At 60.4% G+C, this 26,588-nt stretch overlaps 1 protein-coding gene across 3 annotated transcripts in view; it reads left to right on the top strand.

The window, feature by feature from the left end:
• The window catches only part of SBNO2 (strawberry notch homolog 2), a 77,465-nt gene that overhangs the window by 40,110 nt on the left and 10,767 nt on the right, over positions 1-26,588 (top strand). For 2 of the 3 annotated variants that reach the window (XM_068156235.1, XM_068156237.1), the window contains 18 exons: positions 511-603; positions 1,590-1,686; positions 3,301-3,461; positions 5,393-5,526; positions 7,206-7,296; positions 8,998-9,141; positions 10,710-10,827; positions 11,886-11,991; positions 12,182-12,335; positions 13,060-13,236; positions 14,583-14,680; positions 17,815-17,897; positions 20,011-20,211; positions 21,869-22,044; positions 23,024-23,155; positions 24,523-24,658; positions 25,445-25,557; positions 26,402-26,473. In XM_068156235.1, the coding sequence (XP_068012336.1) occupies positions 511-603; positions 1,590-1,686; positions 3,301-3,461; positions 5,393-5,526; positions 7,206-7,296; positions 8,998-9,141; positions 10,710-10,827; positions 11,886-11,991; positions 12,182-12,335; positions 13,060-13,236; positions 14,583-14,680; positions 17,815-17,897; positions 20,011-20,211; positions 21,869-22,044; positions 23,024-23,155; positions 24,523-24,658; positions 25,445-25,557; positions 26,402-26,473 (2,286 nt within the window). The remainder of the gene's footprint in view (positions 1-510; positions 604-1,589; positions 1,687-3,300; positions 3,462-5,392; positions 5,527-7,205; positions 7,297-8,997; positions 9,142-10,709; positions 10,828-11,885; positions 11,992-12,181; positions 12,336-13,059; positions 13,237-14,582; positions 14,681-17,814; positions 17,898-20,010; positions 20,212-21,868; positions 22,045-23,023; positions 23,156-24,522; positions 24,659-25,444; positions 25,558-26,401; positions 26,474-26,588) is intronic. The other variant, XM_068156236.1, reaches the window with a different exon arrangement.

Raw genomic sequence — 26,588 nt, 5'->3', positions numbered from 1 at the left:
CTTCTCCAGGCTGAACCCCCCCAGCTCCCTCAGCTGCTCCCCCCCAGCCCTGTTCTCCAGACCCTTCCCCAGCTTGGTTGCCTCTCTCTCATGACTCCAGGCCAAACAGGACATTTGGGGGTGACTCTTCCTGGTGCCATGAGGTGAGCACAGTGCTGGGGGAGAGCCTCCTGGCCTCAGGTGTGGAGGGAGCTGCCCCTGCAGGCTGCCATCACACACAGTGCTGCTCCCACTTCCTGCCAGCTGCCTTTCCCTTGTTCCCTGGGGGAGTTGGCAGAGGCTGGCACAGCACCCCCAGGGTTTGAGAGCTGCCAGAGCTGCTGCCCAGGGCTTGGCACTCACAGACCCAAGTTGTGAAGTGCCCTGGTGGCAGCAGAGTGTGAGATGTGAGCGTGGGGCCCAGAGCTCTCTGCTGCTGAGCTCTCTGCTGCTGCTTCCTTTGCAGGTTTGGAGGGGTCTGGAGGGCTGAGGCTTGAGGCTCTCTGCTCACCTCCACCTTTTCTGTTCCAGCAGCTCTCAGCCAGCAGATCCTTCCCTGGCCTAAACAGCTCCAACGACCACATCACTGCTGTCCCCAGCACCCCACTCCTCACCAGCTACCAGGTGAGAAGGGATGGGTGGCCTCAGGAGGCTCTGCAGGTGGAGCAAGGCCAGAGTGGGGCCACAGAGATGATCCAAGGGCTGCAGCAGCTCTGCTGTGAGGGCAGGCTGAGGGAGGAAGAGGAGACTCCAGGAGGACTTCAGAGCTGCCTTCCAGCACCTGGAGGGGGCTAGAGGAGGGCTGGGGAGGGACTTCTCATGAGGGTGTCTGGAGGCAGGCCAAGGGGCAATGGTTTGAAGCTGAGGCAGAGCAGGGGTTAGGCTGGAGCTGAGGAAGAACAAGGGCAGGGAGACTCTGGAGCAGGCTGCCCAGGGAGGCTGTGGCTGCCTCCTGCCTGGAGGTGTCCCAGGCCAGGTTGGATGAGGCCCTGAGCAGCTTGGGCTGGTGGGAGGTGTCCCTGCCCATGGCAGGGGGGTTGGAGGAGATGATCTCTGAGGTCCCTTTCACCTTAGGCCGTTCTAGCAGTCTGTGTGGGACATCAGTAGGGTCAGTGGACAGCAGGCTCTTGGCTTGCTGACATCACAGCCTGGGCTGGCTGACTCCTGACCTTGTTCCCTTCAGAGGGAGCTGGGCAGGAGCCCCAGGCAGGGTCACTGCCCTTCCCCACAGGGCTCTGCTGTGTCTGTGCTGGGGCCTCACTGTGCCAGAGAATGCTTTGAGCTTTCATGGCTTTGTCTTCTGCTGCTCAGCTCCCTGCTGAGTTCAGAGCTGCTCTGGGACCTTGAGCTGGGGGCTAGAGGTGAGCAGAGCTCCTGCTACCCCCAGGATGGAAACATCTTCCTCTAACTCAGCGTGGGCCAAGCATTCCAAGAGCCTCATCAAGCACTGGGTGGCCCCAGGGGAGCTTCTCCTTGTGGTGCTGTAGTGCATGGAGAGGCTGGGTTGTGTCTGAGGGGTTGGGGAGGTGCTGGAGGGCTGCTCTGGGGCTCTGGGTGTCCATGGCTCAGGCAGAGCCTTCACATTTGGTCCCTGCTCTGCTGCTTCTCAGTCTCAGGCTCCTGCAGAGGAGGAGGATGAAGGGGAGGAGGAAGAAACAGAAGAGTTGGGGCAAACAGAGACCTATGCAGAATACATCCCTTCAAAATGTGAGTGTCCTGCTGGGCTGGGGGAGCTTCTGGTCACCCCCTTCTGGCCCAGCCCCATCAACTGCTGCCCTAATTCCCCCAGGCAGTGCCCAGGGTCTGCCATGGCACCTCCTGAGCTTGGCATTCCCTAGGGAAATGCTCCCAGGGCACTGCTCCTGGCTTGTTTAACACAACCCTTCTCTTCTGCTTGCTTCTCAGGGGGCCTGGCTTGCTTTTTGGGGGCCCAAGGTTGATTTTGAGGGGGGTTCCTTGCTTTTGGCAGCCTGAAATTTCAGTGGAAGAGAAGAGTGAAGAGCAGGGCTCAGCCCTCTCTCCTGCTCAGTGGGACTCAGTGCCAGGACAAGGGGCAGCAGGCAGGAACTAGAGCCCAGAGGGTTCCCTCTAAACAGAAGGGGAAATGTCTTCCCTTTGAGGGTGCTGGAGCCCTGGAGCAGGCTGCCCAGGGGGCTGTGGAGTCTCCTGCTCTGGGGGCTTTCAATCCCACACCTGGATCCAATCCTCTGCAGCCTGCTCTGGGTGACCCTGCTTTAACAGGGGGGGTTGGGCTGGATGATCCCCAGAGGTCCCTTCCAACCTCTACCACCCTCTGATTCTCTGTCCCTGAGCTGCAGATGATCCCCAAGAACTCTGCAGTCCTTTTGAGGTGCCCCAAAGGAGTCATAACCTCGAGCTCTGGCCCCATCCTGGTCAATATCTTTATTGATGATCTGGATTGAGTCCATCATCAGTAAATCTGCAGATGACAGCAAGCTGGGGGCAGGAGTTGATCTGTTGGAGGCTAGGAGAGCTCTGCAGAGGGACCTTGGCAGGCTGGGCAGATGGGCAGAGTCCAACAGGATGGCATTGAACAAGTCCAAGTGCTGGGTGCTGCACTTTGGCCACAGCAACCCCAGGCAGGGCTACAGGCTGGGGGCAGAGTGGCTGAGAGCAGCCAGGCAGAGAGGGACCTGGGGGCAGTGGTTGATAGTAGGCTGAACATGAGCCAGCAGTGTGCCCAGGCAGCCAAGAAGGCCAAGGGCATCCTGGCCTGCAGCAGGAAGAGTGTGGCCAGCAGGAGCAGGGAGCTCATCCTGCCCTGTGCTCAGCGCTGCTGAGGCCATACCTGGAGTCCAGTTCTGGGCTCCTCAGGTTAGGAAAGAGGTTGAGCTGCTGGAAGGTGTCCAGAGAAGGGCAACAAAGCTGGGGAGGGGTCTGGAGCACAGCCCTGGGAGGAGAGGCTGAGGGAGCTGGGGTTGCTTAGCCTGGAGAAGAGGAGGCTCAGGGGAGACCTCATTGCTCTCTGCAACTCCCTGAAGGAAGGTTGCAGCCAGGTGGGGGTTGGGCTCTTCTCCCAGGCAGCCAGCACCAGAACAAGAGGACACAGTCTCAAGCTGTGCCAGGGGGAGGTTCAAGCTGGAGGGGAGGAGAAAGTTCTTCCCAGAGAGAGTTGTTGGCCACTGGGATGTGCTGCCCAGGGAGGTGGTGGAGTCCCCATCCCTGGAGGTGCTCAGGAGGGGCTTGGCTGTGGCACTGGGAGCCATGGGTTAGCTGTCAGGAGGGGCTGGGTGACAGCTTGGACTTGGTGATCCCTGAGGTCTTTTCCAGCCTTATTGATTCTCTGATCCTGTCCTGCAGCCAAGCTTGGGAAGCACCACCCTGACCTGGTGGTGGAAACCAGCACCCTGTCCAGTGTGCCTCCCCCTGACATCACCTACAGCCTCTCCCTGCCTCGCTCTGTTGCTGACAAAGGGTCACTCTCTGCACTACAGCTGGAAGCCATCATTTATGCCTGCCAGGTAGGTGGCTGCCCCTGGGGCACCAGGACAGGGCCTTTGGTGGGGACAGATGCTCCAGCAGGCTGGGAAGTAACCTCTGGGATGGCCTCAGGTTGCACCAGGGGGAGGTTTAGGTTGGAGAGGAGCAACAATCTCTTCCCCCAGAGGGCTGTCACTGCTCAGGGCAGTGGTGGAGTTCTCATCCCTGAAGGGCTTTCAGAGCCCTGGAGGTGTGGTGCTGAGGGCCATGGGTTGGTTGGTTGGTGGTGAGCTGGCAGTGCTGGGGTTGAGGGCTGGACTTGGTGATCTCAAAGGTCTCTTCCATGGTTCTGCATGGGAGAGAATTTGGGAAGCTTTGGCTCAGGGCATTGGAAATGGCTTTGGAAAGGCTGACTGGGGGCCAGGGACTTGGTGGGAGTCTGTTTCTCCCAGAGGCAAGAGCCCTGGAGTTTTGTTGAGGGGGAGAGGGCTTTACATTTGGGGGGCTTAAACTACCCCTTGTGAGCTTGGCCTTTGGGTGCAGGGGAGGGCAGGTCCAGAGGAGGCCACAAAGGTGAGCAGAGGGCTGGAGAACCTCCTCTGTGGGGCCAGGCTGGGAGAGCTGGGGCTGTGCAGCCTGGAGAAGAGAAGGCTGCAGGGAGACCTCAGAGCAGCCTGCCAGGACCTGCAGGGGGCTACAAGGAGGCTGCAGAGGGACTGTTCCCAAAGGCTGGACCAAACAGCCCAGAGGAATGGCTCTTCAGGGCTCCTGCAGCACTTGGCAGGGGGCTGCTGGTGGATCTGAGGGAGGTGCCAGCACTGGCATATGGAGCTCTCCTTCTCTGGGCACGTCTTGTAGCCCTTAGCTGTGCCACCAGTGCTGGGATGGAGCTGTGCCATTTCCTCCTGCCTGGTCCCCCAGTCCCACATGCTGCATGTGGAGAGCTTCAGATGGGCCAGGGTTGTGTGCTGGAAGAGCAGAGTGGGGGAGGGAAAGCCCTGCAGACCAGTTTCTGATGGAGCACCTGCCCTGGAGGGACGATGTGGAGACAATTCAGCTTGGAGGAGAGAAGGGAAAGCTCTGGGGAGACCTCAGAGCAGCCTTCCAGGACCTGAAGGGGCTCCAGGAGAGCTGGGGAGGGACTGGGAGTGCCAGGCTGAGGAACAATGGCTTTGAGCTAGGACTGAGTAGAGATTGAGAGTTGGGGCTGTTCAGTCTGCAGAAGAGAAGGCTCCCAGGTGACCTCATTGTGGCCTTCCAGGATCTGAAGGGGGCTACAGGATGGCTGGGGAAGGACTTCTCAGGATCTCAGGTAGTGATAGGACTAGGGGGAATGGAATGAAGCTGGAGGTGGGGAGATTCAGGCTGGAGGGGAGGAGGAGGGGAAGCCCTGGAATGGGTTGTCCAGGGAGGTGGTCGAGGCCCCAGCCCTGGAGGTGTTTAAGCCCAGGCTGGATGAGGCTCTGGGCAGGCTGATCTAGTGTGGGGTGTCCCTGCCCATGGCAGGGGGGTTGGAACTGGCTGATCCTTGTGGTCCCTTCCAACCCTGAATGATTCTATGATGCTATGATAAGAAATTGTTGAGAGTGAGGCTGGGGAGAGCCTGGCACAGGCTGCCCAGGGAGGCTGTGGCTGCCTCCTGCCTGGAGGTGTTCAAGTCCAGGCTGGATGAGGCCTTGAGCAAGCTGTGCTGGTGGGAGGTGTCCCTGCCTGTGGCAGGGGAGGGGGTTGGAACTGGCTGATCCTGAAGGCTCCTATGAATGCTGGGGGAGCTGAGCTTGCCCAGGACGCTTGGCCACCCTGCTGCGGGGACGGCTGCAGGCCCTGAGCCAAGCTCCCCCCCAGCTCCCAGCCAGACTCTCCAGGGGGGAGGGCAAAACTGGTTTCATTTCTGCTTCTTCTTCCTGATTTTGTTGGTTTGTTTGGTTTGGTTTTGTGCTTTGTTTTGTTTCCCCTCCCCACCTCCCCCCAGCAACACGAAGTTTTGTTACCCAACGGGCAGCGAGCTGGGTTCCTCATCGGGGATGGTGCTGGAGTCGGCAAGGGCAGGACAGTTGCAGGCATCATCTTTGAAAACTATCTGAAAGGGAGGAAGAAAGCTCTGTGGTAAGCTCTGGGCTCTGGGCTTTGGTGGGGTGGGGTTTTTTTTTGGTCTCCTTTTCCCGTAAGACCTTGGGAGTTCGTTTGGATCTGGGAGCGAGGAATTCCTCAGGGCTGATGTTGGCTTCGGAGCTGACTCATCCCTGTGGCCTTGGGGAAGTGGTTCCCACCTCTCTTTGTGCCTGTGGAATGGGAATCTTCCCCCTGCAGCCATGCCTGGGAGTGAGTCACCCTGAAATGGCAGAGCCAGCCCTGGCCCTGCTCCCTGCAGGCAGGGGAAAGGGAGCTGTGGACAGCCTGAGGGAGCCGGGGCTCTTCAGCCTGGAGAAGAGAAGGCTCCAGGGAGACCTCCTGGTGGCCTTCCAGGATCTGCAGGGGGCTACAGGAAAGCTGGGGAGGGACTTCTGAGGGTGTCAGGGAGTGATAGGACTGGGGGGGATGGAGCAAAGCTAGAAATGGGGAGATTGAGATTGGATGTGAGGCTCTGTCCAGCCTGATCTAGTGTGGGGTGTCCCTGCCCATGGCAGGGGGGTTGGAACTAGATGATCTGTGTGGTCCCTTCCAACCCTGAATGAAACTATGAAACTATGAAGTTGTTCCCCAGGAGGGTGGTGAGAGCCTGGCACAGGTTGCCCAGGGAGGTGGTGGTCATTGAGTCCAACCCCTCTGCCACAGCAGGGTCACCTAGAGCAGGTCACACAGGAGCACAGCCAGAGGGGGCTTGAAAGCCTCTAGAGAAGGAGACTCCACACAGCCCCAGGAGGGAGCATCTGTGTTTGAGAAGCCTAAAAGGAGTCTTGGAACTCCAAAGGGGTGGTGGAGGAGGCAAAGTTCAGAAGAGAGGAGTTTGACTGGATGTCAGGAAGAAGTTCTGCCCCTGGAGGGTGGTGAGCCACTGGCACAGGGAGGTGGTGGAAGCCTCAGCCCTGGAGGTGTTTGCAGCCAGGCTGGAGGTGGCTGTGAGCAACCTGCTGTGGTGTGAGGTGTCCCTGCCCATGGCAGGGGGGTTGGAACTGGCTGAGCCTTGAGGTCCCATCCAGCCCTGACAGTTCTGTGACTCCCAGGGGCAGATCCAAGCTGCTGGAGTTGGGCTTTTACTGCAGGAGCCCCACAGCTTGTGGAAGAGGCAGGGGCTGGCTGCAGGAGCTTGTGTTGAGGTGTGGGAGCTGGGCCTGGAGCATCTCAGTTCTGGGGAAAGACTGAAAATTGAGGCTTTTAGTCTGGAGCAGAGCAGCCTGAGGGGGATCTGATCAGTGCTGAGCAATACTCCAAAGGGTGGGGGGCAGGGAGGATGGCACCAGGCTCTGTTTAGTGGTGCCCAATGCCAGGCCAAGGGGCAGTGGGCACACACCTGACCATCAGAGGTTCCATCTGAACATGCAGAGAAACTTCTTTAAGGGTGCTGGAGCCCTGGAGGAGGCTGCCCAGGGAGGTGGTGGAGTCTCCATCTCTGGAGGCATTCAAACCCCACCTGGATGTGTTCCTGGGTGACCTTCTCTGGGTGCCCCTGCCCTGGGAGGGGGTTGGGCTGGATGCCCTCCAGAAGGCTCCTTCCAACCCCCCCACCCCCTCCCCCAGCATTCTGTGATTCTGTGACAGTCCTGTGCTGCCTGAGAGAGATCTGTTCAGCACTGAGCCTGCCCTGGTGGTCTCCTCAAGGAGTTAAGCAGAGCCTTGCTTTGCAGGTTCAGTGTCTCCAATGATCTCAAGTATGATGCTGAGAGAGACCTGAAGGACATCGAAGCCTCCCACATTCCTGTGCATGCTTTGAATAAGGTAGGGAGGAGCTCTCCTGGAGGCCTGGGAGGGTGGAGGGCTCTACCTTAGCAAGCAGAGCAGCAGCAGCAGGCTGCCTCCTGAGCCCTCCTCTCAGCCTTCTCTTCCCACTCCACACTCCTGCTGATTCCCCACGCTCTGCAGAGCTGCAGGGTGAGCGCTGAGCTGTTCCCTGCAGCGAGCAAGAAGTGTCCCCAGGCGAGGACAAAGTGCAGCAGGGCTTGAGGTGCTCCAGACATACCTGAGGAGTCCTGCTGAGGGTAGATGTGGTCCTGCTCTGCTCTCCTGGGCTGCCATTCCCACTGCTGGGGTCATGGAGCTGTTTTTTTCAGAGCATGTGAGGGGAGGGAGCAGCTTTAACCACCCAGACTGGTGCCTGGCAGGGGGCTGGGGCTGCTCAGTGCCAGGGCTGAGCTCGTGGGCATTGCCCCAGAGGGGCAGCTCAGAGCTTTCCCTGCTGCTCAGTGCTGAGGATGGAGCAGAGAGGCAAGCAGCAGTTGTGTGCTGGCTCTTCACAGGCTCCCTCACAGCCTCTGTGCTGTAGCCTCTTGTCTGGTGCTTGCCCCACCAGCAGCCAGCTCGCTGAAACTCTCTCCTCTGCCTTTCAGTGGTGGTGAACAACCTCCTCTCGAGGGGTGAATGGAAACCATGTGGCCACCAGCTCTGACTGCCCTCTGTTAAGAGGCTGAAAGAGGTTTTTGTTTGTTCACCAAAGGGGTTTTGAGTGGAACTTTGCTTCCAATTGGGAATTGGGTGGGGGGAAGGGGGGGGTTGGGTTATTTTTCCCCCCCCACTGCCTGTTCATTTTCATCACAGGTGGGGGAGAGTGCAACAGGAACAATCCCACCCCAGGCAGAGGGGCAAAAAGAAAGGCTTTTCTGGAAGGAATGAAAGCAGATGGGAGGGTTCAAGCCCATTCAGCACTCCCAGAGTGCTGCTGAAAGCAGTGCAGTGACTTCATTTGGCCAGCAAAGGGAAGTCCTAGCCTGGGCTCCACGGCTCCCTGCCTGCCTCCAGATGTGCTGACACACTGCCTGGGGGGCACTTGGCCAGCCATAGGAAGTCCCCTGTCAGCACCAGGCCTCGGTGCCAAGGAGAAGTGCAGAAGCTCCCAGCAGCCTTTTGTCTGCTCTGCTCCCAGCCTGGGTCTGTTGTGGGAGGGAGTGGCTGGAGAGGGCACAGCAAAGGGCTGCAAAGGTGCTGAGGGGCACTGCCTCATCTCTGGGGGGAGGGAAAAGGTTGAGGGCATTGGGGCTGTTTGGTCTGGAGAAGAGCAGCCTGAGGGGGATCTGATCAGTGCTGAGCAATACTCCAAGGGTGGGGGGCAGCAGGGTGGCAGCAGGCTCTGGTCAGTGGTGCCCAGTGCCAGGCCAAGGGGCAGTGGGCACAAACTTGCCCAGCAGAAGCTGCATCTGAACATAAGGAGGAACTTCTGTGACTGAAGGGTGGTGGAGGCCTGGAGCAGGCTGCCCAGAGAGGTGGTGGAGTCTCCATCTCTGGAGCCTTCAAACCCCACCTGGTTGTGTTCCTGGGTGACCTCCTCTGGGTGCCCCTTCCTTGGCAGGGGGCTTGGGCCGGATGCTCTCCAGGGCTCCCTTCCAAGCCCTCCCGTGCTGTGCCGCCTTGGGGCCGCCCACTGTGGGCACAGGGAGCTGGGGACGAGTGCTGTGAGCTGCTGTGCTCCTTGTTCTCCCTCTGCAGATTAAATATGGTGACACAGCTACCTCAGAAGGAGTCCTCTTCGCCACCTACTCGGCGCTGATCGGGGAGAGCCAGGCGGGAGGGCAGCACCGGACGCGCCTGAAGCAGATCCTGGACTGGTGCAGGGAGAACTTCGATGGAGTTGTATCCTGGCACAGCCAGAGCCCAGCCCAGCCTGCAGGGGCAGGGCTGCCTGCTGCCCCTGTGCTGCAGCGGGGCACAAAGAGCCTGGGGCCAGCCCAGGGTCCTGGGAGCAGCTGTGCCTGTGGTGGATACTGAGCGCACACATCCCCCATGCTGCTTCTCCTTCCTCTCTCCCTTCTCTCTCCTCCTCCTCTTCTCTCCCTCCCTCCCACCTCTCCTTCTTCTCTCTTCCTCCCTCCCCCTCTCTTCCCTCTCTCTCCCTCCCTCCCCCTCTCTTCCCCCTCTCTCCCTCCCTCCCCCTCTCTTCCCCCTCTCTCCCTCCCTCCCCCTCTCTTCCCCCTCTCTCCCTCCCTCCCCCTCTCTTCCCCCTCTCTCCCTCCCTCCCCCTCTCTTCCCCCTCTCTCCCTCCCTCCCCCTCTCTTCCCTCTCTCCCTCCCTCCCCCTCTCTTCCCCCTCTCTCCCTCCCTCCCCCTCTCTTCCCCCTCTCTCCCTCCCTCCCCCTCTCTTCCCCCTCTCTCCCTCCCTCCCCCTCTCTTCCCCCTCTCTCCCTCCCTCCCCCTCTCTTCCCCCTCTCTCCCTCCCTCCCCCTCTCTTCCCCCTCTCTCCCTCCCTCCCCCTCTCTTCCCCCTCTCTCCCTCCCTCCCCCTCTCTTCCCCCTCTCTCCCTCCCTCCCCCTCTCTTCCCCCTCTCTCCCTCCCTCCCCCTCTCTTCCCCCTCTCTCCCTCCCTCCCCCTCTCTTCCCCCTCTCTCCCTCCCTCCCCCTCTCTTCCCCCTCTCTCCCTCCCTCCCCCTCTCTTCCCCCTCTCTCCCTCCCTCCCCCTCTCTTCCCCCTCTCTCCCTCCCTCCCCCTCTCTTCCCCCTCTCTCCCTCCCTCCCCCTCTCTTCCCCCTCTCTCCCTCCCTCCCCCTCTCTTCCCCCTCTCTCCCTCCCTCCCCCTCTCTTCCCCCTCTCTCCCTCCCTCCCCCTCTCTTCCCCCTCTCTCCCTCCCTCCCCCTCTCTTCCCCCTCTCTCCCTCCCTCCCTCCCTCTCTTCCCCCTCTCTCCCTCCCTCCCTCCCTCTCTTCCTCCTCCCTCCCTCCCTCCCTCCCTCTCTTCCTCCTCTCTCCCTCCCTCCCGCCCTCTCTTCCTCCTCTCTCCCTCCCTCCCGCCCTCTCTTCCTCCTCTCTCCCTCCCTCCCGCCCTCTCTTCCTCCTCTTGCCCGCCCTCCCTTCTCTCCTCCCTCCACTCTTCTCCTTTCCTGTTTCCTCCCCTCCTCTTCCTCACTGCTCCTCCACAGGCTGCAGCATTCATGGGAAGTGTGGAAGCATGGGGCTGGGATGAACCTTTTCAGCATTCTTCTCCCTCAGCATTCCAAGACAAACCTTGGAGTGCAGGGAGGGGGAGGGGGAAATGCCCTGGGGCTCTGAAGGGCACAGAATGGGGCAAAAGCAGCAGGTCTGGGGAGCCAGTCAGCCCTGTTGCTGTTGGCAGTGCTTGCTCAGTTGGTTGGAGGAGGCTGGGTTGTGTTTTCTGCCCTCAGGATGAAAAATAGGTCCAGGCCCTTTCTCCTTAGCTGCCCTTCCCCTCCAGATTGTGTTTGATGAATGCCACAAAGCCAAAAATGCCAGCTCCACCAAAATGGGCAAAGCAGTGCTGGACCTCCAGAACAAGCTGCCTCGAGCAAGGGTTGTCTATGCCAGTGCCACAGGTAAGCCTCTGCCTGCCCCTGAGCAGCCAGCACTCCCCTCTGCCCTGAAGGATGCCCCTGAGATGGGCTGAGAGCCCAGGCAGGCAGAGGTGGATGGTGCTGCAGTGCCAGAGGGGAGCTGAGGGTGTCAGGACCTGCCCCAATCTCACTCTCACTGCTTGGGACTTTGAGGCAAGTTGGACTCATGTCCCTCCAGCTGAGCTGGGTCCTGGCCTGTGGTTCAGCTGTGCAGTGATGTTTGGAAGGGGCCTTGGAGCTCCTCTGGCACAGTGGCTCTTGGCTGTTCCATTGAGAGTTCACTTCAGAGGACATTGAGGGGCTGGAGCAGGCCCAGAGAAGGGCAGTGAAGCTGGGGAAGGGCCTGGAACCCAAGTCCCATGAGGAGCAGCTGAGGGACCTGGGGTTGTTGGGCTTGGAGAAGAGGCTGAGGGGAGACCTCATTGCTCTCTGCAGCTCCCTGAGAGGAGGCTGGAGCCAGGTGGGGATTGGGCTCTGCTCACATGCATCAAGTGACAGGGCAAGGAAATGGCCTGACATTGTGCCAGGGGAGGCTTAGGTTGGAGCTGAGGAACAATTTGTTTGCTGCCAGAGTGGTCAGGGCTTGGCACAGGCTGCCCAGGGAGGTGGTGGAGTCCCCATGCCTGAAGGTGTTCCAGCACCCTGTGGCCATGGCACTTGGGGCCATGGTTTGGTGGCCCTGGTGGGGTTGGGTTGCTGGTTGGGACTGGATGATCTCAAGAGAGCTTTTCCAGCCAGAACAATTCCCTGCTCCTTTTCATGAGCTGCCCAGGGAGGTGGTGGAGTCTGCCCCCAGGGAGGTGGTGGAGTCTGCCCCCAGGGAGGTGCTGGAGTCTGCCCCCGGGAGGGGTCGCAGCGCTGCCCGGCTGCGGTGCTGAGGGCTGTGGCTCCGTGGCAGTGGCTCAGCAGCAGTGTTGGGGCTGTGAGCTCTGGGTGAGAGGTTGGACTGGGTGATCTCAAAAGTCTCCTTCCAACCTTGAGAGTTCTGTGACTGACTGGAGTCAAAGCTCTTCCCAGCTGCCCTGGTTCTGTGCCCTCAGGTGCCTCTGAGCCAAAGAACATGATCTACATGAGCCGCCTGGGCATCTGGGGCGAGGGCACCCCCTTCAGAGCCTTTGATGAGTTCCTGCATGCAATAGAGAAGAGGTGAGTGGTGCCCAGCTTCCCTTCTCCCATGCCTCAACACCTTGGGGCAGCATTGATTAGGGAAATGGTTTGGGAAGTGCTGCCTGAGGCCAACGGCTTGAGGGCAGCTTGAGCCAGGACGGGAGGCGGCTGTGCAGAGCTGCTGCCCTGCCGCAGAGGAGAGGCTCTCACTGCTGCCTTGCTCCCCCAGGGGAGTTGGTGCAATGGAGATCGTGGCCATGGACATGAAGGTCAGTGGGATGTACATTGCCAGGCAGCTCAGCTTCACTGGAGTCACCTTCAGGATCGAGGAGATCCCCCTGGATCAGCAGTACAAGGTTGTCTACGACAAGGCAGCCAAGCTGGTGAGCTGGGCCTGCTGCAGCAGGGGGGCTGAGGTTGGAGCAGGCTTTGGACATAGCCTCTGGGTGTGGGGGAGGGTTTGAGGAACCTAAACGTGGCCCTGACCATGAAGTGAGGTTGTTCATAGGACAGAAGAAGGGGAAGGCAGATTCAGCTTATGGAAAAACATCACAACCTCATCTGATGCTTGCTGGAGTTCCATCTTTGCAAGCAGAAGATTCCCAGGTTCATTCAGTCAGGGAATTGTTCACTCTGGAGCAGAGGAGGCTGAGGGGAGGCCTCACTGCTCTCCACAGCTCCCTGAGAGGAGGCTGAGAGGAGACCTCACTGCTCTCCACAGCTCCCTGAGAGGAGGCTGCAGTGGGGTGGGGGTTGGGCTCCTCTCCCTAGGCTCAGGTGATAGAAGGAGAGGAAATGGCCTGGAATTGTGCCAGCTGAGGTTGGAGCTGAGGAACAATTTCTTTGCTGCCAGAGTGGTCAGGGCTTGGCACAGGCTGCCCAGGGAGGTGGTGGAGTCCCCATCCCTGGAGGGGTTCCAGACCCCTGTGGCCCTTGGGGCCCTGGTTTGGTGCCCATGGTGGGGTTGGGTTGGTGTTGGCCATCTTGGAGCTGTACTCCAGCCTCAAGAGTCCTGTGATTTGATTCTGTCCTGGTCACCTCCTGCCTGGCAGTGATGACCAGGGCCAGCTGAGAGCCCAGCTCAGGCTTTGTCCTCCTTGCCTGCAGTGGGCAGAGGCCCTGTCGGTGTTCCAGCAGGCGGCAGACTGCCTGGGGCTGGAGTCGCGCAAGTCGCTCTGGGGGCAGTTCTGGTCGGCTCACCAACGCTTCTTCAAGTACCTCTGCATTGCTGCCAAGGTCAGGAGGCTCGTGGAGCTGGCCAAGGAGGAGCTGCAGAAGGACAAGGTGAGGGGGCAGAGCCAGGTGCCACGGGATGGAGCAGCCAGCAGCAGCTCGCCTGAGCCGGGGGTGGCTGAGAGGCCACGACCCGCGAGGCTTTGGGAGGCTTTGGGGTCGTTCAGCCTGGGGAAGAGAAGGCTCTGCAAGGACCTTGGAGCTGCATTGCAATACCTGAAAGGGGCCCAGAGGAAGGCTGAGGAGGGACTGCTCAGAAGGGCCTGTGGGGATAGGATAAGGAGCAATGGTTTGAAGGTGGAGCAGGGGGCAGGGTTAGGTTGAATGTCAGGAGGAGGCTCCAGCAGCTTGGTGCTGGTTTGGCCATGCCAGAGAGGAGTGAAAGCAGAGAGAGACCATGAGGAGCTTGCTGGAGGTTCTGGTAAGAGAGCCTTGGATAAATCCTGATGGGCTGGGGTCTTCTGAGGGAGTCTTTGCTGCCTTTACACATGGGGCCTGACCATGTTGGCTCCTTGTCTCCTTCAGGAGCTTCAAGGAAGCCTCTTAGGAAGCCAGGCTGAAAGGGTTGGGGCTGCTCCCCCTGGAGAAGAGAAGGCTCCAGGGAGCCCTTAGAGCTCCATTGCAGTATCTGCAGGGGAGCTGCAGGCAGGCTGGGGAGGGACTGTGCAGAAGGGCTTCTGGGGATAGGCTGAGGGGCAATGGTTTGGAACTGGAGCAGGGCAGAGTTAGGTTGGACCTCAGGAGGAAGCTCTGCACAGGGAGGGTTGGGAGACACTGGCACAGGTTGCTGAGGGAGGTGGCTGAGGCTCCATCCCTGGAGACATTCAGGGTCAGGCTTGATGGCAACTCCAGCAACCTGCTCTAGTTGGAGATGTCCCCCTGTGGGACCTTTGAGGGTCCCTTCCAACTCAGTGCCTTCTGGAGTTCTATGAATTACTCTTGAGCCTGACCTGAAAGCAGTTCCCAAGCTCTTCAAGGCTGACTTGCTTCCCACCTCAACCAGGATGAAGAGCAGTGCCCAGGAGTGGCACTGGGCAGTTAACATGGCCTCATCCTCTGGGGCACTGCTCACTGCTCATTGATGGCAGCTGATCTGAAAGGGTGTTTTGGGTCATGTTAGAGCTAGAAGAGGCCCCAAACCCTTCCCCTCCAGCACAGCTCTGCCCTGCCATCCCTCTGGGTACGACTTGGCAGGCTGAGGCAGAGCCTGCAACCAGCATCTTCCTCTGTGCTGCGAGGGGAGGGCAGGCTCTGGATGCTGAAAGGTTTGAGGGAGGCTTCTTCAGCTCCACAAGGAGCTTCACCATCAGTTTGGGAGGGGGACTGTGTGCCTGGGACTGTGACCCCCATCCCCTGGGGCTGTAGCTGTCGTGGTTGACCCTGGTGTCCCCCCGCAGTGCATCGTCATCGGCCTGCAGTCCACCGGGGAGGCTCGCACCAGGGAAGTCCTGGATGAGAATGATGGGCACCTAAACTGCTTTGTGTCTGCTGCAGAGTGAGTTCAAGATCCCTGCTTTTCTTCTGGGGGGAAGCTGGAGGTGTGCTGAAGGGAAAAGTCCTGCCCTGGGGCCGCTCCTCACCTGCAGCTCCTGGCAGTTTCCTCAGGCCTGGCCCTGCGCAGGGTGGAATCGGAGAGGGCACCGAGCAGGTCCTTGGGGCACTGGTGCTTCAGTGAGGCTTTCTGAGCTAGGGCCTGGGCTTGGAAGTCTCCTGGGGCCCAAACTTACATGAGCAGCCTGCTCTGAAAAGAACTGGCAGGTGTAGGAGAGGCAGAAAGGTGACTCAGAGGTGGTTTGTGTGGGTCTCACCCTGGAAAGTGGAGCTGTTGCCGCTGAAGAAATGAGGAAGGGAAGCTCAGGTGCTGCAGAGGCTGGGGTGACAGGAGTGAGGCAGCACTGCTGGGGCAGGGGGAGGAAGGAGTGAGTGCTCCAAGGAGATTAGATTGGCCACCTTTGGCTTTCAGCACATGGCCGAGGCAGGCCCAGGGTCCTGGTTGTGTCACCTTTGTTCCCAGGTGAAATGAGAGGTGGCTGTGCCTGAAGGACTCCTGGAGCAGGTCCAGGGGAGGCCATGAAGATAAGTAGAGGGCTGGAGACCCTCCTCTGTGGGGACAGGCTGGGAGAGTTGGGGCTGTGCAGCCTGGAGAAGAGAAGGCTCCAGGGAGACCTCAGAGCAGCCTTGCAGGACCTGAAAGGGCTCCAGGAGAGCTGGGGAGGGACTTTGGACAAGGACTTGGAGTGCCAGGATGAGGAACAATGGCTTTGAGCTGGGAGAGGGGAGACTGAGACTGGAGAGGAGGAAGAAATTGTTGCCAGTGAGGGTGGGGAGAGCCTGGCACAGGCTGCCCAGGGAGGCTGTGGCTGTCCCCTCCCTGGGGGTGTTGAAGGCCAGGCTGGATGAGGCCTTGAGCAGCCTGTGCTGGTGGGAGGTGTCCCTGCCCATGGCAGGGGGTTGGAACTGGCTGATCTTGAAGGTCCTTCCAACCCACTCCCTAATTCTGTGGCTCAGGTTGCCCTCTCAGGATGTGCCTCCCCCAGCTCTGTGGCTTTCAGAGTCCCAGGGAGGTGCCCAGGGGGTGACAGAAGCCTGGGGCACCAGCTGAGTTGGGTCTCCTCTGCTCTGCAGGTGACAGGGCTGCTCCTCTCTTCTTTGGAAGTGACTTTCAACACCAGTGAAAGCCCTGAGAGGTGCCAGGGGCAGCTTGGGGCAGCTTGAGGCCAAGCTTTCCTCCTCTGTTTGCTGGGGGCAGGGGGGCAGGAGGGGCTGTGCTGCTCTGTGGCACTCTGCCGTCTCCAGGTCCATTCCCCTTCCAGCTCCCAGTTTGGTGGCAGTGTGCAGGGCAGGTCCAGCACTGCTGGGATGGAGTTGGTCTCTTGGCTTGGGTTTCATGGCACAGACTTCAGGGGAGCTCTGTCAAGAGGCCTCCAGGGGCTCTCTGAGCTCTGTGATCTCCAGATCACACACCCCCCACCCCCTGCTCCACTCTGTCCCCAGTCCCAGAGGCAAGAGCTGCCTGTCCAGCAGTGTTGGCCAGATAACTGAGTGTCTCCTTGGCAGCTGCTGAGCCTCCAGATGTGGCCTCCTGCTTCTGCAGCTCTTCAGGGGCTTTCTGCAGGGCAGTGTGCTGGGAAGCAGCAGCAGGATGCCGAGAAGCAGGGTTAAAAATAAAGGGGCTGCTGAGGGAGTGGATGCCAGCCCAGCCCAGCCCAGGGAGCACAGGGAGGGGAGTGTTGGGAAGAGGAGGGAGGAGATTTCGTGGCAGGGAGGCTCCAGGCCTGCCAGTGAGTTGTCAGCTCCTGCAGCAGGAGCTCAGAGGAAGGAACCCATCCTGGTGCCCTGCAGCTGCAGCCACCTCGCAGGGCTCTGCCCCAGCAGGCAGTGCTGCTGCCTCTGTCCCCTCCAGCCCCTCACACCCAGGCCCTCAGAGCTCCCTCCCTGCTCCCCCAGCCCTCCCTTTTTGCCTCACACAGCCAATTGCCATCTCCATGGCCCTCAGGTGGTGCTTTCAGCAGTTTGTGTTTTCCACCCAGAGCTCTTTCAGCCTCCTCATTGCTTGGGGGGTGTTCCTCCCCACCCACCGTGGTCAGCAGTCAAACCTTTGCTCCCCAGGTAGGGACCTTTGGTTTCCACCTCTTCTGATTTTGGGTTTTTTCCCTCCATCCACCTGAAACCTCTCCCCCCACGTCCACATTTTGTCACTCTGCTGTTTCATGGCCACAAAGGACTGTGTCCTGTCCATCAGAAGACTTGGTGGAGCACTTGTTGGACAGCCTGATGCTAGGCTCTGCTGTCAGAGCCTGGAGAGGGGCTGGGAGCACTGGGAGTTACTGCTGGGGTTTCTTCTGCAGTGGTGTGGCAGCTTCCCAGGAGAGGGTTTGCTATTTGCAACTCTTCAGTTGCTCTGTGAGGGCCTTTGGGTTGCCACCTGGTGGCACAGAGCCCAGGGTCTGCCCTGCTTCTGGGGCAGAGTCTCCTCCACCAAAGGGCAGAGAGCTGAGGTTGTTCAGCCTGGAGAGGAGAAGGCTCCAGGGAGACCTCAGAGCAGCCTGCCAGGACCTGAAGGGGCTTCAGGAGAGCTGGGACAAGGGCTGGGAGGGAGAGGATGAGGAGCAATGGCTTTGAGCTGGATGAGGGCAGATTGAGAGTGGAGATGAGGAAGAAACTGTTGAGAGTGAGGCTGGGGAGAGCCTGGCACAGGCTGCCCAGGGAGGCTGTGGCTGCCTCCTGCCTGGAGGTGTTCCAGGCCAGGCTGGATGAGGCCCTGAGCAGCCTGGGCTGGTGGGAGGTGTCCCTGCCCGTGGCAGGGGGGTTGGAACTGGCTGATCCTGAAGGCCCCTTCCAACCCACCCCATTCCATGATTCCCTGGCATTCCAGAGCTTTCCCTCCCCTCAGCCAGCCCAGCCCTTGGCTCAGGGCCTGCTGGTGCCAGCCATGCCCTTGGGTGGGGGCTGAGCAGCCACTGCTGTGGTACCAGCAGCTGATGGACCCCCCCCAGGAGCTGCAGGGCAGGTTTCCCCTCCCCTTGCTTCTCTCCTGGCCTGTGGTGCTGTCTCCACTGCCCCTTTGCTTGGTGGTGAAGCCCTCAGGTGCTCCTGGTAGCTAGAATAAACTTTGCATCTTACTTTCAGAGGCGTCTTTCTCTCCCTAATTCAGAAGCACTTTCCTTCAGCCAAAAGAAAGAGAGAAAAAGGAACTGGCATTAAAAGAAAAAGTAAGAGCACACTCCACTCACTGCCCAGCCCCTGCCCTCCTGCCTTGCTGCTTCCCCCCCAGCCACTCAGCCTTTGCTTTGCCTTCCCCCCTGCTCCCTGCCCTCTGCCCTGGTTTCACTGTGCGCAGCTCCGGGTCGTGGAGCTTCCTCCCCCCACCCCCAAACCCCCTCTCTACCTCACTGCCCCAGCCCAGGCAGCTCCCTGCCACCTCCACCTGCCCAGCAGCTCTGCCCCTTGCCCCCAGCTGCTTCCTGGGCTGGACTGGGGCAGGGAGCAGGTGGCTCAAGAGGTTGTGGCTGCGTGGCTGAAGCCTCTTGCAGCAAGGAGAGTTTCTCCACTGCCCCTTACCCAGAGCATGGCAGTGCCCAGGGGAGAGCTGATCCCTTCCCTGCCAAGATACCAGAGCATGGCAGTGCCCAGGGAGAGCTGATCCCCTCCCTGCCAAGCTACCAGAGCATGGCAGTGCCCAGGGGAGAGCTGATCCCCTCCCTGCCAAGCTCTTGGACCCAGAGCATGGCAGTGCCCAGGGGAGAGCTGATCCCTTCCCTGCCAAGATACCAGAGCATGGCAGTGCCCAGGGGAGAGCTGATCCCCTCCCTGCCAAGCTACCAGAGCATGGCAGTGCCCAGGGAGAGCTGATCCCTTCCCTGCCAAGCTACCAGAGCATGGCAGTGCCCAGGGGAGAGCTCATCCCTTCCCTGCCAAGCTCTTGGACCCAGAGCATGGCAGTGCCCAGGGGAGAGCTGATCCCTTCCCTGCCAAGCTCTTGGACCCAGAGCATGACAGTGCCCAGGGGAGAGCTGATCCCTTCCCTGCCAAGCTAGCAGAGCATGGCAGTGCCCAGGGAGAGCTGATCCCCTCCCTGCCAAGCTACCAGAGCATGGCAGTGCCCAGGGGAGAGCTGATCCCTTCCCTGCCAAGCTAGCAGAGCATGGCAGTGCCCAGGGAGAGCTGATCCCTTCCCTGCCAAGCTAGCAGAGCATGGCAGTGCCCAGGGAGAGCTGATCCCTTCCCTGCCAAGCTAGCAGAGCATGGCAGTGCCCAGGGAGAGCTGATCCCTTCCCTGCCAAGCTAGCAGAGCATGGCAGTGCCCAGGGGAGTGCTAATCCCTTCCCTGCCAAGCTATTGGACCCAGAGCATGGCAGTGCCCAGGGGAGAGCTGATCCCTTCCCTGCCAAGCTCTTGGACCCAGAGCATGACAGTGCCCAGGGGAGAGCTGATCCCTTCCCTGCCAAGCTAGCAGAGCATGGCAGTGCCCAGGGAGAGCTGATCCCCTCCCTGCCAAGCTACCAGAGCATGGCAGTGCCCAGGGGAGAGCTGATCCCTTCCCTGCCAAGCTAGCAGAGCATGGCAGTGCCCAGGGAGAGCTGATCCCTTCCCTGCCAAGCTAGCAGAGCATGGCAGTGCCCAGGGGAGTGCTAATCCCTTCCCTGCCAAGCTATTGGACCCAGAGCATGGCAGTGCCCAGGGGAGAGCTGATCCCTTCCCTGCCAAGCTATTGGACCCAGAGCATGGCAGTGCCCAGGGAGAGCTGATCCCTTCCCTGCCCAGTTACTGGCTGTGGCTGCAGGTAAGAAGAGTTTGGGGGTGTCTTCTCCAGTGGGGTGTGGGAAAGGGGGAAGAGGGAGCAGCAGCACTGGCAGGTGGTGGAGGTTGTCCTGGCTGCTGCTGCGGAGCAGCAAGTGCAGGCTGGTCTGGGAACCTCTCAGAGGGCAGAGGCATGTCTTGCTCTGCTTGGAGGCCAAGAACATCCCAAACCATTGGCAGCTGCCTGTGTCCTGCAGACAGGCAGCCCTGCAGGCTCCTTGCCTGAGGAGCCAGCTCTGCCTGGAGCCTGCTCTGTGGCCATCCCAACGTGTGCAGCCACCTCCAGCCCTGATCGAGACCGCCTCGTCCTTCCTTTCTCTCTCTTCCTTTCTCTCCCTCCCTCCTTAACTGCCCCTAACCCCACCCTAAGGCTCTGTCTTTCCAAGATCAGCCTCTCCTTTGGGGCAAACTCAGCTGGTTGGGGGTTTCTCCTCCTCCTCTTCCTCTCTCTGAGCTGGCCCTCGCTGCTCTGCGGCCACACGAGGCCGGGGGCCGTCCCTTGACGCCGCTCCTCCTCCCCGGCAGGGAAGCAGAGGGGTCGCTGCCCCAAGGCTCTGAAGGCCCTGTGTGACCCCGTGGGGGTCATCAAGATCAGTGATGACAGCAGCACCGACTCTGACCTGGGGCTGGACAGCGACTTCAACTCCTCCCCTGAGTCCCTCTTTGAGACAGACGAAGTCATCTTCGTGGAGCGCACCTACAACGGCTTCGCTGCCGAGGACAGGGGTAGGTGAGGCTGCAGCCAGGGGAGCCCTGCAGCCAGGGGAGCCCTGCAGCCAGGGGAGCCCTGCAGCCAGGGGAGCCTGCAGCCTGGGGAGCCCTGCAGCCTGGGGAGCCCTGCAGCCAGGGGAGCCTGCAGCCTGGGGAGCCTGCAGCCTGGGGGCCCTGCAGCCTGGGGAGCCCTGCAGCCAGGGGAGCCCTGCAGCCAGGGGAGCCCTGCAGCCAGGGGAGCCCTGCAGCCTGGGGAGCCCTGCAGCCTGGGGAGCCTGCAGCCAGGGGAGCCCTGCAGCCTGGGGAGCCTGCAGCCAGGGGAGCCCTGCAGCCTGGGGAGCCCTGCAGCCTGGGGAGCCCTGCAGCCTGGGGGCCCTGCAGCCTGGGGGCCCTGCAGCCAGGGGAGCCCTGCTGCCTGGGGAGCCCTGCTGCAGGGACCTGCCAGCCACAGTCACTTTGTCCCCCAGTCCCATGGGTGTGCAGCTGGAGCCACCCACCCACACCCCAGGAGCCAGCTACCACCCTTCAAGAGCTGGCCACCCACCCCCTAGGAGCCAGTCACCACCCCCTAGGAGCCAGCTACACCTCAGGAGCCACCCACCCCCCAGAAGCCAGCCACCCCCAGGAGCCAGCCACCCACCCCAGTGCCCCACAGCCACCAAGGCAGCAAATCAGACCTGACCCTTCTGGGAGCAGTCTGGCTCCAGGGGGCTGCAATGAGCTGGGGGGAGAGGACTCTTTTGGTGTCTCCTTGGGATGGTGAAGCTCCTCCTGTGCTCAGGGCAGCTTTCCAGGCCTAGCTGTAAAGACTTGGTCCTGTGATGGTCAGACTTGGGCTGGAGAGGTTGGTTCCCATGGGGCTGCTGTGGTCAGTGAGCAGGAAGGATTTGCCCTGCGTGCTCCCTCCTCCTCCAAAACCCATGGAGCAGACTGGATGTGACCCTGGGGCAGCCTGATCTGGGTGGATGTGTCCCTGCTGCCTGCAGGGGAGGTTGGCCAAGGTGACCTCTGAGGATCTCCTCCCACCCAGTGCAGTCTGTGAGGCAGTGCTGGAACTTCCCTGGCTCAGGTTCAGGATCAGAGTCAGCTCAGCTCTTGGTTAATGTGTAAGGAGCTGCTCCTTGGTTTTCTGCTGGAGGCCTGAGTGCCCCTTTCCACCCCTGGGGGTCCCTTCCAGCCCAGTGCAATCAGTGAGGCTGTGCAGTTGTTTGGTTTGGAAGGGCTCTTTGAGCTCACTGAGTCCAACCCTCACCCCAGCACTGCCAGGGCACCACCAACCCCTGGCCCTCAGCACCACATCTCCAGGCCTTTGACACCCCCCCAGGGATGGGGACTCCACCACTGCCCTGAGCAGCCTGGGCCAGGCCTGGTCAGGCCTTTGGGGGAAGGAATTGTTCCTCATGTCCAACCTAAACCTTCCCTGCTGCAACTTGAGGCTGTTTCCTCGTGCCCCAGGGAAGCACAGAGAGGCTTCACCCCACTCCCAGCAGCTGTTATGGCAAGTCAAGGTCTCTCTGCTCCCCAGGTGGTGCCCCCAGAAGCCTTTGGGAGCTTCTTGGGTATTTTTTCCCCCTATTTTTTCTCCCATTGGGGCTTATTCTCCTCCTTTCCACCCCCCACCCCCAGCTGACAGTTACCAGGTGACTCTAAACTGTTGGGTTTGACATTGCAGGTAACTTTCACCTGCTGCCTTCCCAGAAAGAGATGCATGGCCTGAGGGAACTGGAACACGTGGAAAGGCTGAAGCAGGACCTCCTAGCAAAAGTAAAAGCACTGGGCAAAGAGCTACCTCTCAATACCTTGGATGAACTGATCAATCACTTTGGGGGCCCAGAGCACGTGGCTGAGGTACTGCTCAAAGCCAAGAGCCTGGTTGGGTGGCACTGGGGGGGACAAGAAAGAGGGCCAGCCAAAAGGAGTTCCTGCTGGAGGAGGGTTTCATCTCCATGCAGTCTGAAAGAGCTGTGGAGATGTGTGAGCAGCAGGGAGGGGATTCTACCCCCTGCACTCTGCTCTCCTGAGAGAACAGCTGGAGCAGTGCCTGCAGCTCTGGTGCCTGCAGTTCTGGTGCCTGCAGCTCTGGTGCCTTCAGCTCTGGTGCCTGCAGTTCTGGTGCCTGCAGCTCTGGTGCTTCCAGTTCTGCTGCCTGCAGCTCTGGTGCCTTCAGCTCTGGTGCTTCCAGCTCTGGTGCCTGCAGTTCTGGTGCCTGCAGCTCTGGTGCTTCCAGTTCTGCTGCCTGCAGCTCTGGTGCCTTCAGCTCTGGTGCCTGCAGCTCTGGTGCCTGCAGCTCTGGTGCCTGCAACTCTGGTGCCCCTGGAGCACAAGAAGGACCTGGGGCTGCTGGATTGGGCCCAGAGGAAGCCACCAAGATGACCAGAGGGGTGGAGAACCTCCCCTGTGGGGACAGGCTGGGAGAGTTCAGCCTGGTCTCCAGGGAGACCTCGGAGCTGCATTGCAGTATCTGAAGGGGCTCCAGGAGAGCTGGGGAGGGACTCTGGACAAGGGTGAGGGGCAGTGGCTTTGAGCTGGGAAAGAGGAGATTGAAAGTGGAGATGAGGAAGAAATTGCTGAGAGTGAGGGTGGGGAGAGCCTGGCACAGGCTGCCCAGGGAGGCTGTGGCTGCCTCCTGCCTGGAGGTTCTCAGGACCAGGCTGGATGAGGCCTGGAGCAGCCTGTGCTGGTGGGAGGTGTCCCTGCCCGTGGCCGGGGGGGGGGGTTGGAAGTGGCTGACCTTTGAGGTCCCTTCCCAGGCAGGGTCTGTGAGGGTGTGGCTGTGGTGTCAGAAGGTGCAGGGCTCCCCTGACCGCCTCTCTCTCCCCCTGTGCAGATGACAGGGCGCAAGGGCCGCGTGGTCTGCAGGGCCGACGGCTCCGTCCTGTTCGAGTCCCGCGCCGAGCAAGGCCTCTCCATAGACCACGTCAACCTCAAGGAGAAGGAGAGGTTCATGAAAGGGGAGAAGGTGAGCCAGGGGCAGGCTGAGGACAAGAGGAGCCTCAGGGCAGACCTTACTGCTCCCTACAGCTGCCTGAAGGGGGGTTGTAGCCAGGTGGAGGCCTCCCCTCCCTGGCAACCAGCACCAGAACAAGAGGACACAGTCTCAAGCTGTGCCAGGGGAGGGTTAGGCTGGAGGTGAGGAGAAAGTTCTTCCCAGAGAGAGTTGTTAGCCATTGGGATGTGTTGCCCAGGGAGGTGATGGAGTCTCCATCCCTGGAGGTGTTCAGGAGGCGATTGGTTGTGGCACTGGGAGCCATGGGTTAGTCAGGAGGGGCTGGGTGACAGCTTGGACTTCATAGTATCATAGACTCAGTCAGGGTTGGAAGGGACCACAAGGATCATCTAGTTCCAACCCCCCTGCCCTAGGCAGGGACTTGGTGATCTCTGAGGTCTTTTCCAACCTTACTGATTCTATGATTCTCTGAAACCATGTGGAGGCCTCCAAGGCCAGGCTGGATGAGGCCTTCAGCAGCCTGGGCTGGTGGGAGGTGTCCCTGCCCACAGCTGGGGGGGGTTGGAACTGGAGGAGCTTTAAGGTCACTTCCAACCCCAAACCATTCTGGGGTTGTAGGAAAACCTCCAAGCAGCTGCACAGGAGCTGAGAGGGGAAGCAAAGGGAGGGTGCCTCTGCTTGTCACTTGCCAGCCTCAGGCCAGCAAAGCTCTGCAGCTCTGTCTGACCTGCTGGGGCAGGTCCAGAGGAGGCTACAGAGATGGTCAGAGGGCTATGGTCTAGTCATGGGGTCTGTTGGGGATAGGTTGGACTCGATGATCCTTGAGGTCCTTTCCAACCTAAGTTATACTGTGATACTATGAAGGCAGCCTGTAAGAACTGGGTTTGCTCAACCTGGAGAAGAGAAGGCTCCTGGGAGACCTCAGAGCTGCATTGCAATATCTGCAGGGAGCTGCAGGCAGGCTGGGGAGGGACTGTGCAGAAGGGCCTTGGGGATAGGACCAAGGGCAATGGTTTGGAACTGGAGCAGGGCAGAGTTAGGTTGGAGCTCAGGAGGAAGCTCTGCACAATGAGGGTGAGGAGACACTGGCACAGGCTGCCCAGGGAGGTGGTTGAGGCTCCATCCCTGGAGCCATCCAGGCCCAGCCTGGCTGTGCCCCTGTGCAGCCTGCTCTGACTGGAGCTGTCCCTGCTGCCTGCAGGGGCTTGGCCAAGCTGCCCTCGGAGGCTCCCTGCCAGTGCGATGCCATCTGCGAAGGTGACAGAGTCCTGAGTCCCTGCAGGGGCAGCAGTGCTGTGCCTTGGGCTGTTTGCTGAGGGCCTTTTGGGGATGTGCAGGTCCCTCCCTGCCCTCTCTCACCTGCTGCCTGTCTCCCTCAGCTCGTAGCAATAATCTCCGAGGCCTCCAGCTCAGGGATCTCTCTCCAGGCCGACAGGAGGGTCAGGAACCAGCGGCGCCGAGTCCACATGACCCTGGAGCTGCCCTGGAGCGCAGACAGAGCCATACAGCAGTTTGGTGAGGCCCAGGGCTGCTTGGTGACCCTCAGCATGGCTCAGATGTGATGTGAGCCCTGGCAGGGACAGGGCTGAGTGGCTGCTCAGGCTGGGCTCCTTCCTCTGCCAGGGAGCTGTGGGTGCCCCGCAGGGCAGGGTGCCCCCCGTGTCCTGCCCACACAGAGCACCTGGGGCTGATTGCTCATGTGGGGAAGCTCTGTGCTCACCTCAGGAGTGGTTTGTGGTGTGGGAAGGGGGAGGAAAGTTCTTCACAGAGAGAGTTGTTGGCCATTGGGATGTGCTGCCCAGGGAGGTGGTGGAGTCCCAGTCCCTGGAGGTGTTCAGGAGGGGATTGGATGTGGCACTGGGAGCCATGGTTTAGTAGTCAGGAGGTCCTGGGTGACAGGTTGGACTTGATGACCTCTGAGGTCTTTTCCAGCCTTATTGATTCTATGATTCTAACCCTCCTGTATGTGAGAGCCCTCCCTGGGAGCTCATGAAGTGTGCTCTGGGGGAGCCTGGGCAGGGACAGTTCCTCAGTGGGCACAGAAGAACTAAAGCCCAGCTCAGCTCAGCCTGGGGAGTCAGCTCCTCAGCCCCAGGGAGTCAGGGCTATAAACTCAGCTCTGCCAAGGTCTCAGCAGCAGCAGCAGCAGCAGGGTGATGAATGTGACCAAAGAGAAGTCTCCTTGGCAAAGCAGCCAGGACATGGGCAGCTCTTCTGGCTCTCTCCTGCTGCTCAGCTTCCCTTCCCCTGGCAGCCTGGCTGGGCCAACCTCTCCTTTCCCCTCCTCTCCCCTCCCTGCAGGTCGAACACACAGATCCAACCAGGTTTCTGCTCCAGAGTATGTCTTCCTTATCTCTGAGCTGGCAGGGGAGAGGAGGTTTGCCTCCATCGTGGCCAAGCGTCTGGAGAGCCTGGTGAGTGTCCTGCAGCAGAGGCAGGAAGGAGGCAGCTCCAGGGCCCACTGAGGAGCTCCCCCTGCAGTGTGCCCTCCAGCAGGGCTGGGGCTGAAGAGGTCCCAGCAAAGGGAGGCAGAAGCATCCTGGGATCTGGGAAAGGGAATGATCAGAGGGCTGGAGACCCTCCCCTGTGGGGCCAGGCTGGGAGAGTTGGGGCTGTGCAGCCTGGAGGAGAGAAGGCTCCAGGGAGACCTCAGAGCAGCCTTCCAGGACCTGAAGAGGCTCCAGGAGAGCTGGGGAGGGACTGGTGACAAGGGCTGGGAGGGACAGGATGAGGAACAATGGCTCTGAGCTGGGAGAGAGGAAATTGAGACTGGAGAGGAGGAAGAAATTGTAGAGATGGAGGGTGGGGAGAGCCTGGCACAGGCTGCCCAGGGAGGCTGTGGCTGCCTCCTGCCTGGAGGTGTTTAGGGCCAGGCTGGATGAGGCCCTGAGCAGCCTGTGCTGGTGGGAGGTGTCCCTGCCCGTGGCAGGGGGTTGGAACTGGCTGATCCTGAAGGTCCCTTCCAACCCAAACCCATTCTAGGATTCTGTGAACACCTAACTAAGGCCTTAGGAGGAGTTTAGGAGAAGCAGAACCCAGCTCCAGCTGCTGGAGTTCCCCCAGCTGGTTCCAGAGAGCTGATGAGAGGGAAGGATGGAGTTGGTTCCATTTTCCTTCACTTCTGATAAATCCCCAAAGCCTTTGGGGAAACCTCAGCGTTCCAGAGGAGCTCTGCTTCCCCCCCAGCACCTGCCCTGGCTTTGGCCTCCCTCCCCTGGTGTTTTGTGCCAGCTCAAAGCCGTTCTTTGCCCTTCCCAGGGTGCCTTAACTCACGGGGACCGTCGGGCCACCGAGTCCAGGGACCTCAGCAAGTACAACTTCGAGAACAAGGTGATTTGGAGCTGTTCCTGGGCTGGCTCAGCCCTGCAGGGCTCGGAGCTGCCTTCAGCAGGAGGCAGGAAGAACGTTGCTGGCATCTGCAGGCAGGATCTGGCCTAGCAGCCAG

Source organism: Melanerpes formicivorus, unplaced genomic scaffold (genome assembly GCF_026170545.1).
Source record: "Melanerpes formicivorus ecotype bairdi unplaced genomic scaffold, bMelFor1.0.p_v2 SCAF_34, whole genome shotgun sequence".
Classification (NCBI taxonomy): domain Eukaryota; kingdom Metazoa; phylum Chordata; class Aves; order Piciformes; family Picidae; genus Melanerpes; species Melanerpes formicivorus.
Note: the sequence above shows the minus strand (reverse complement) of the source record. Positions and strands in the feature narration are given on the sequence as shown.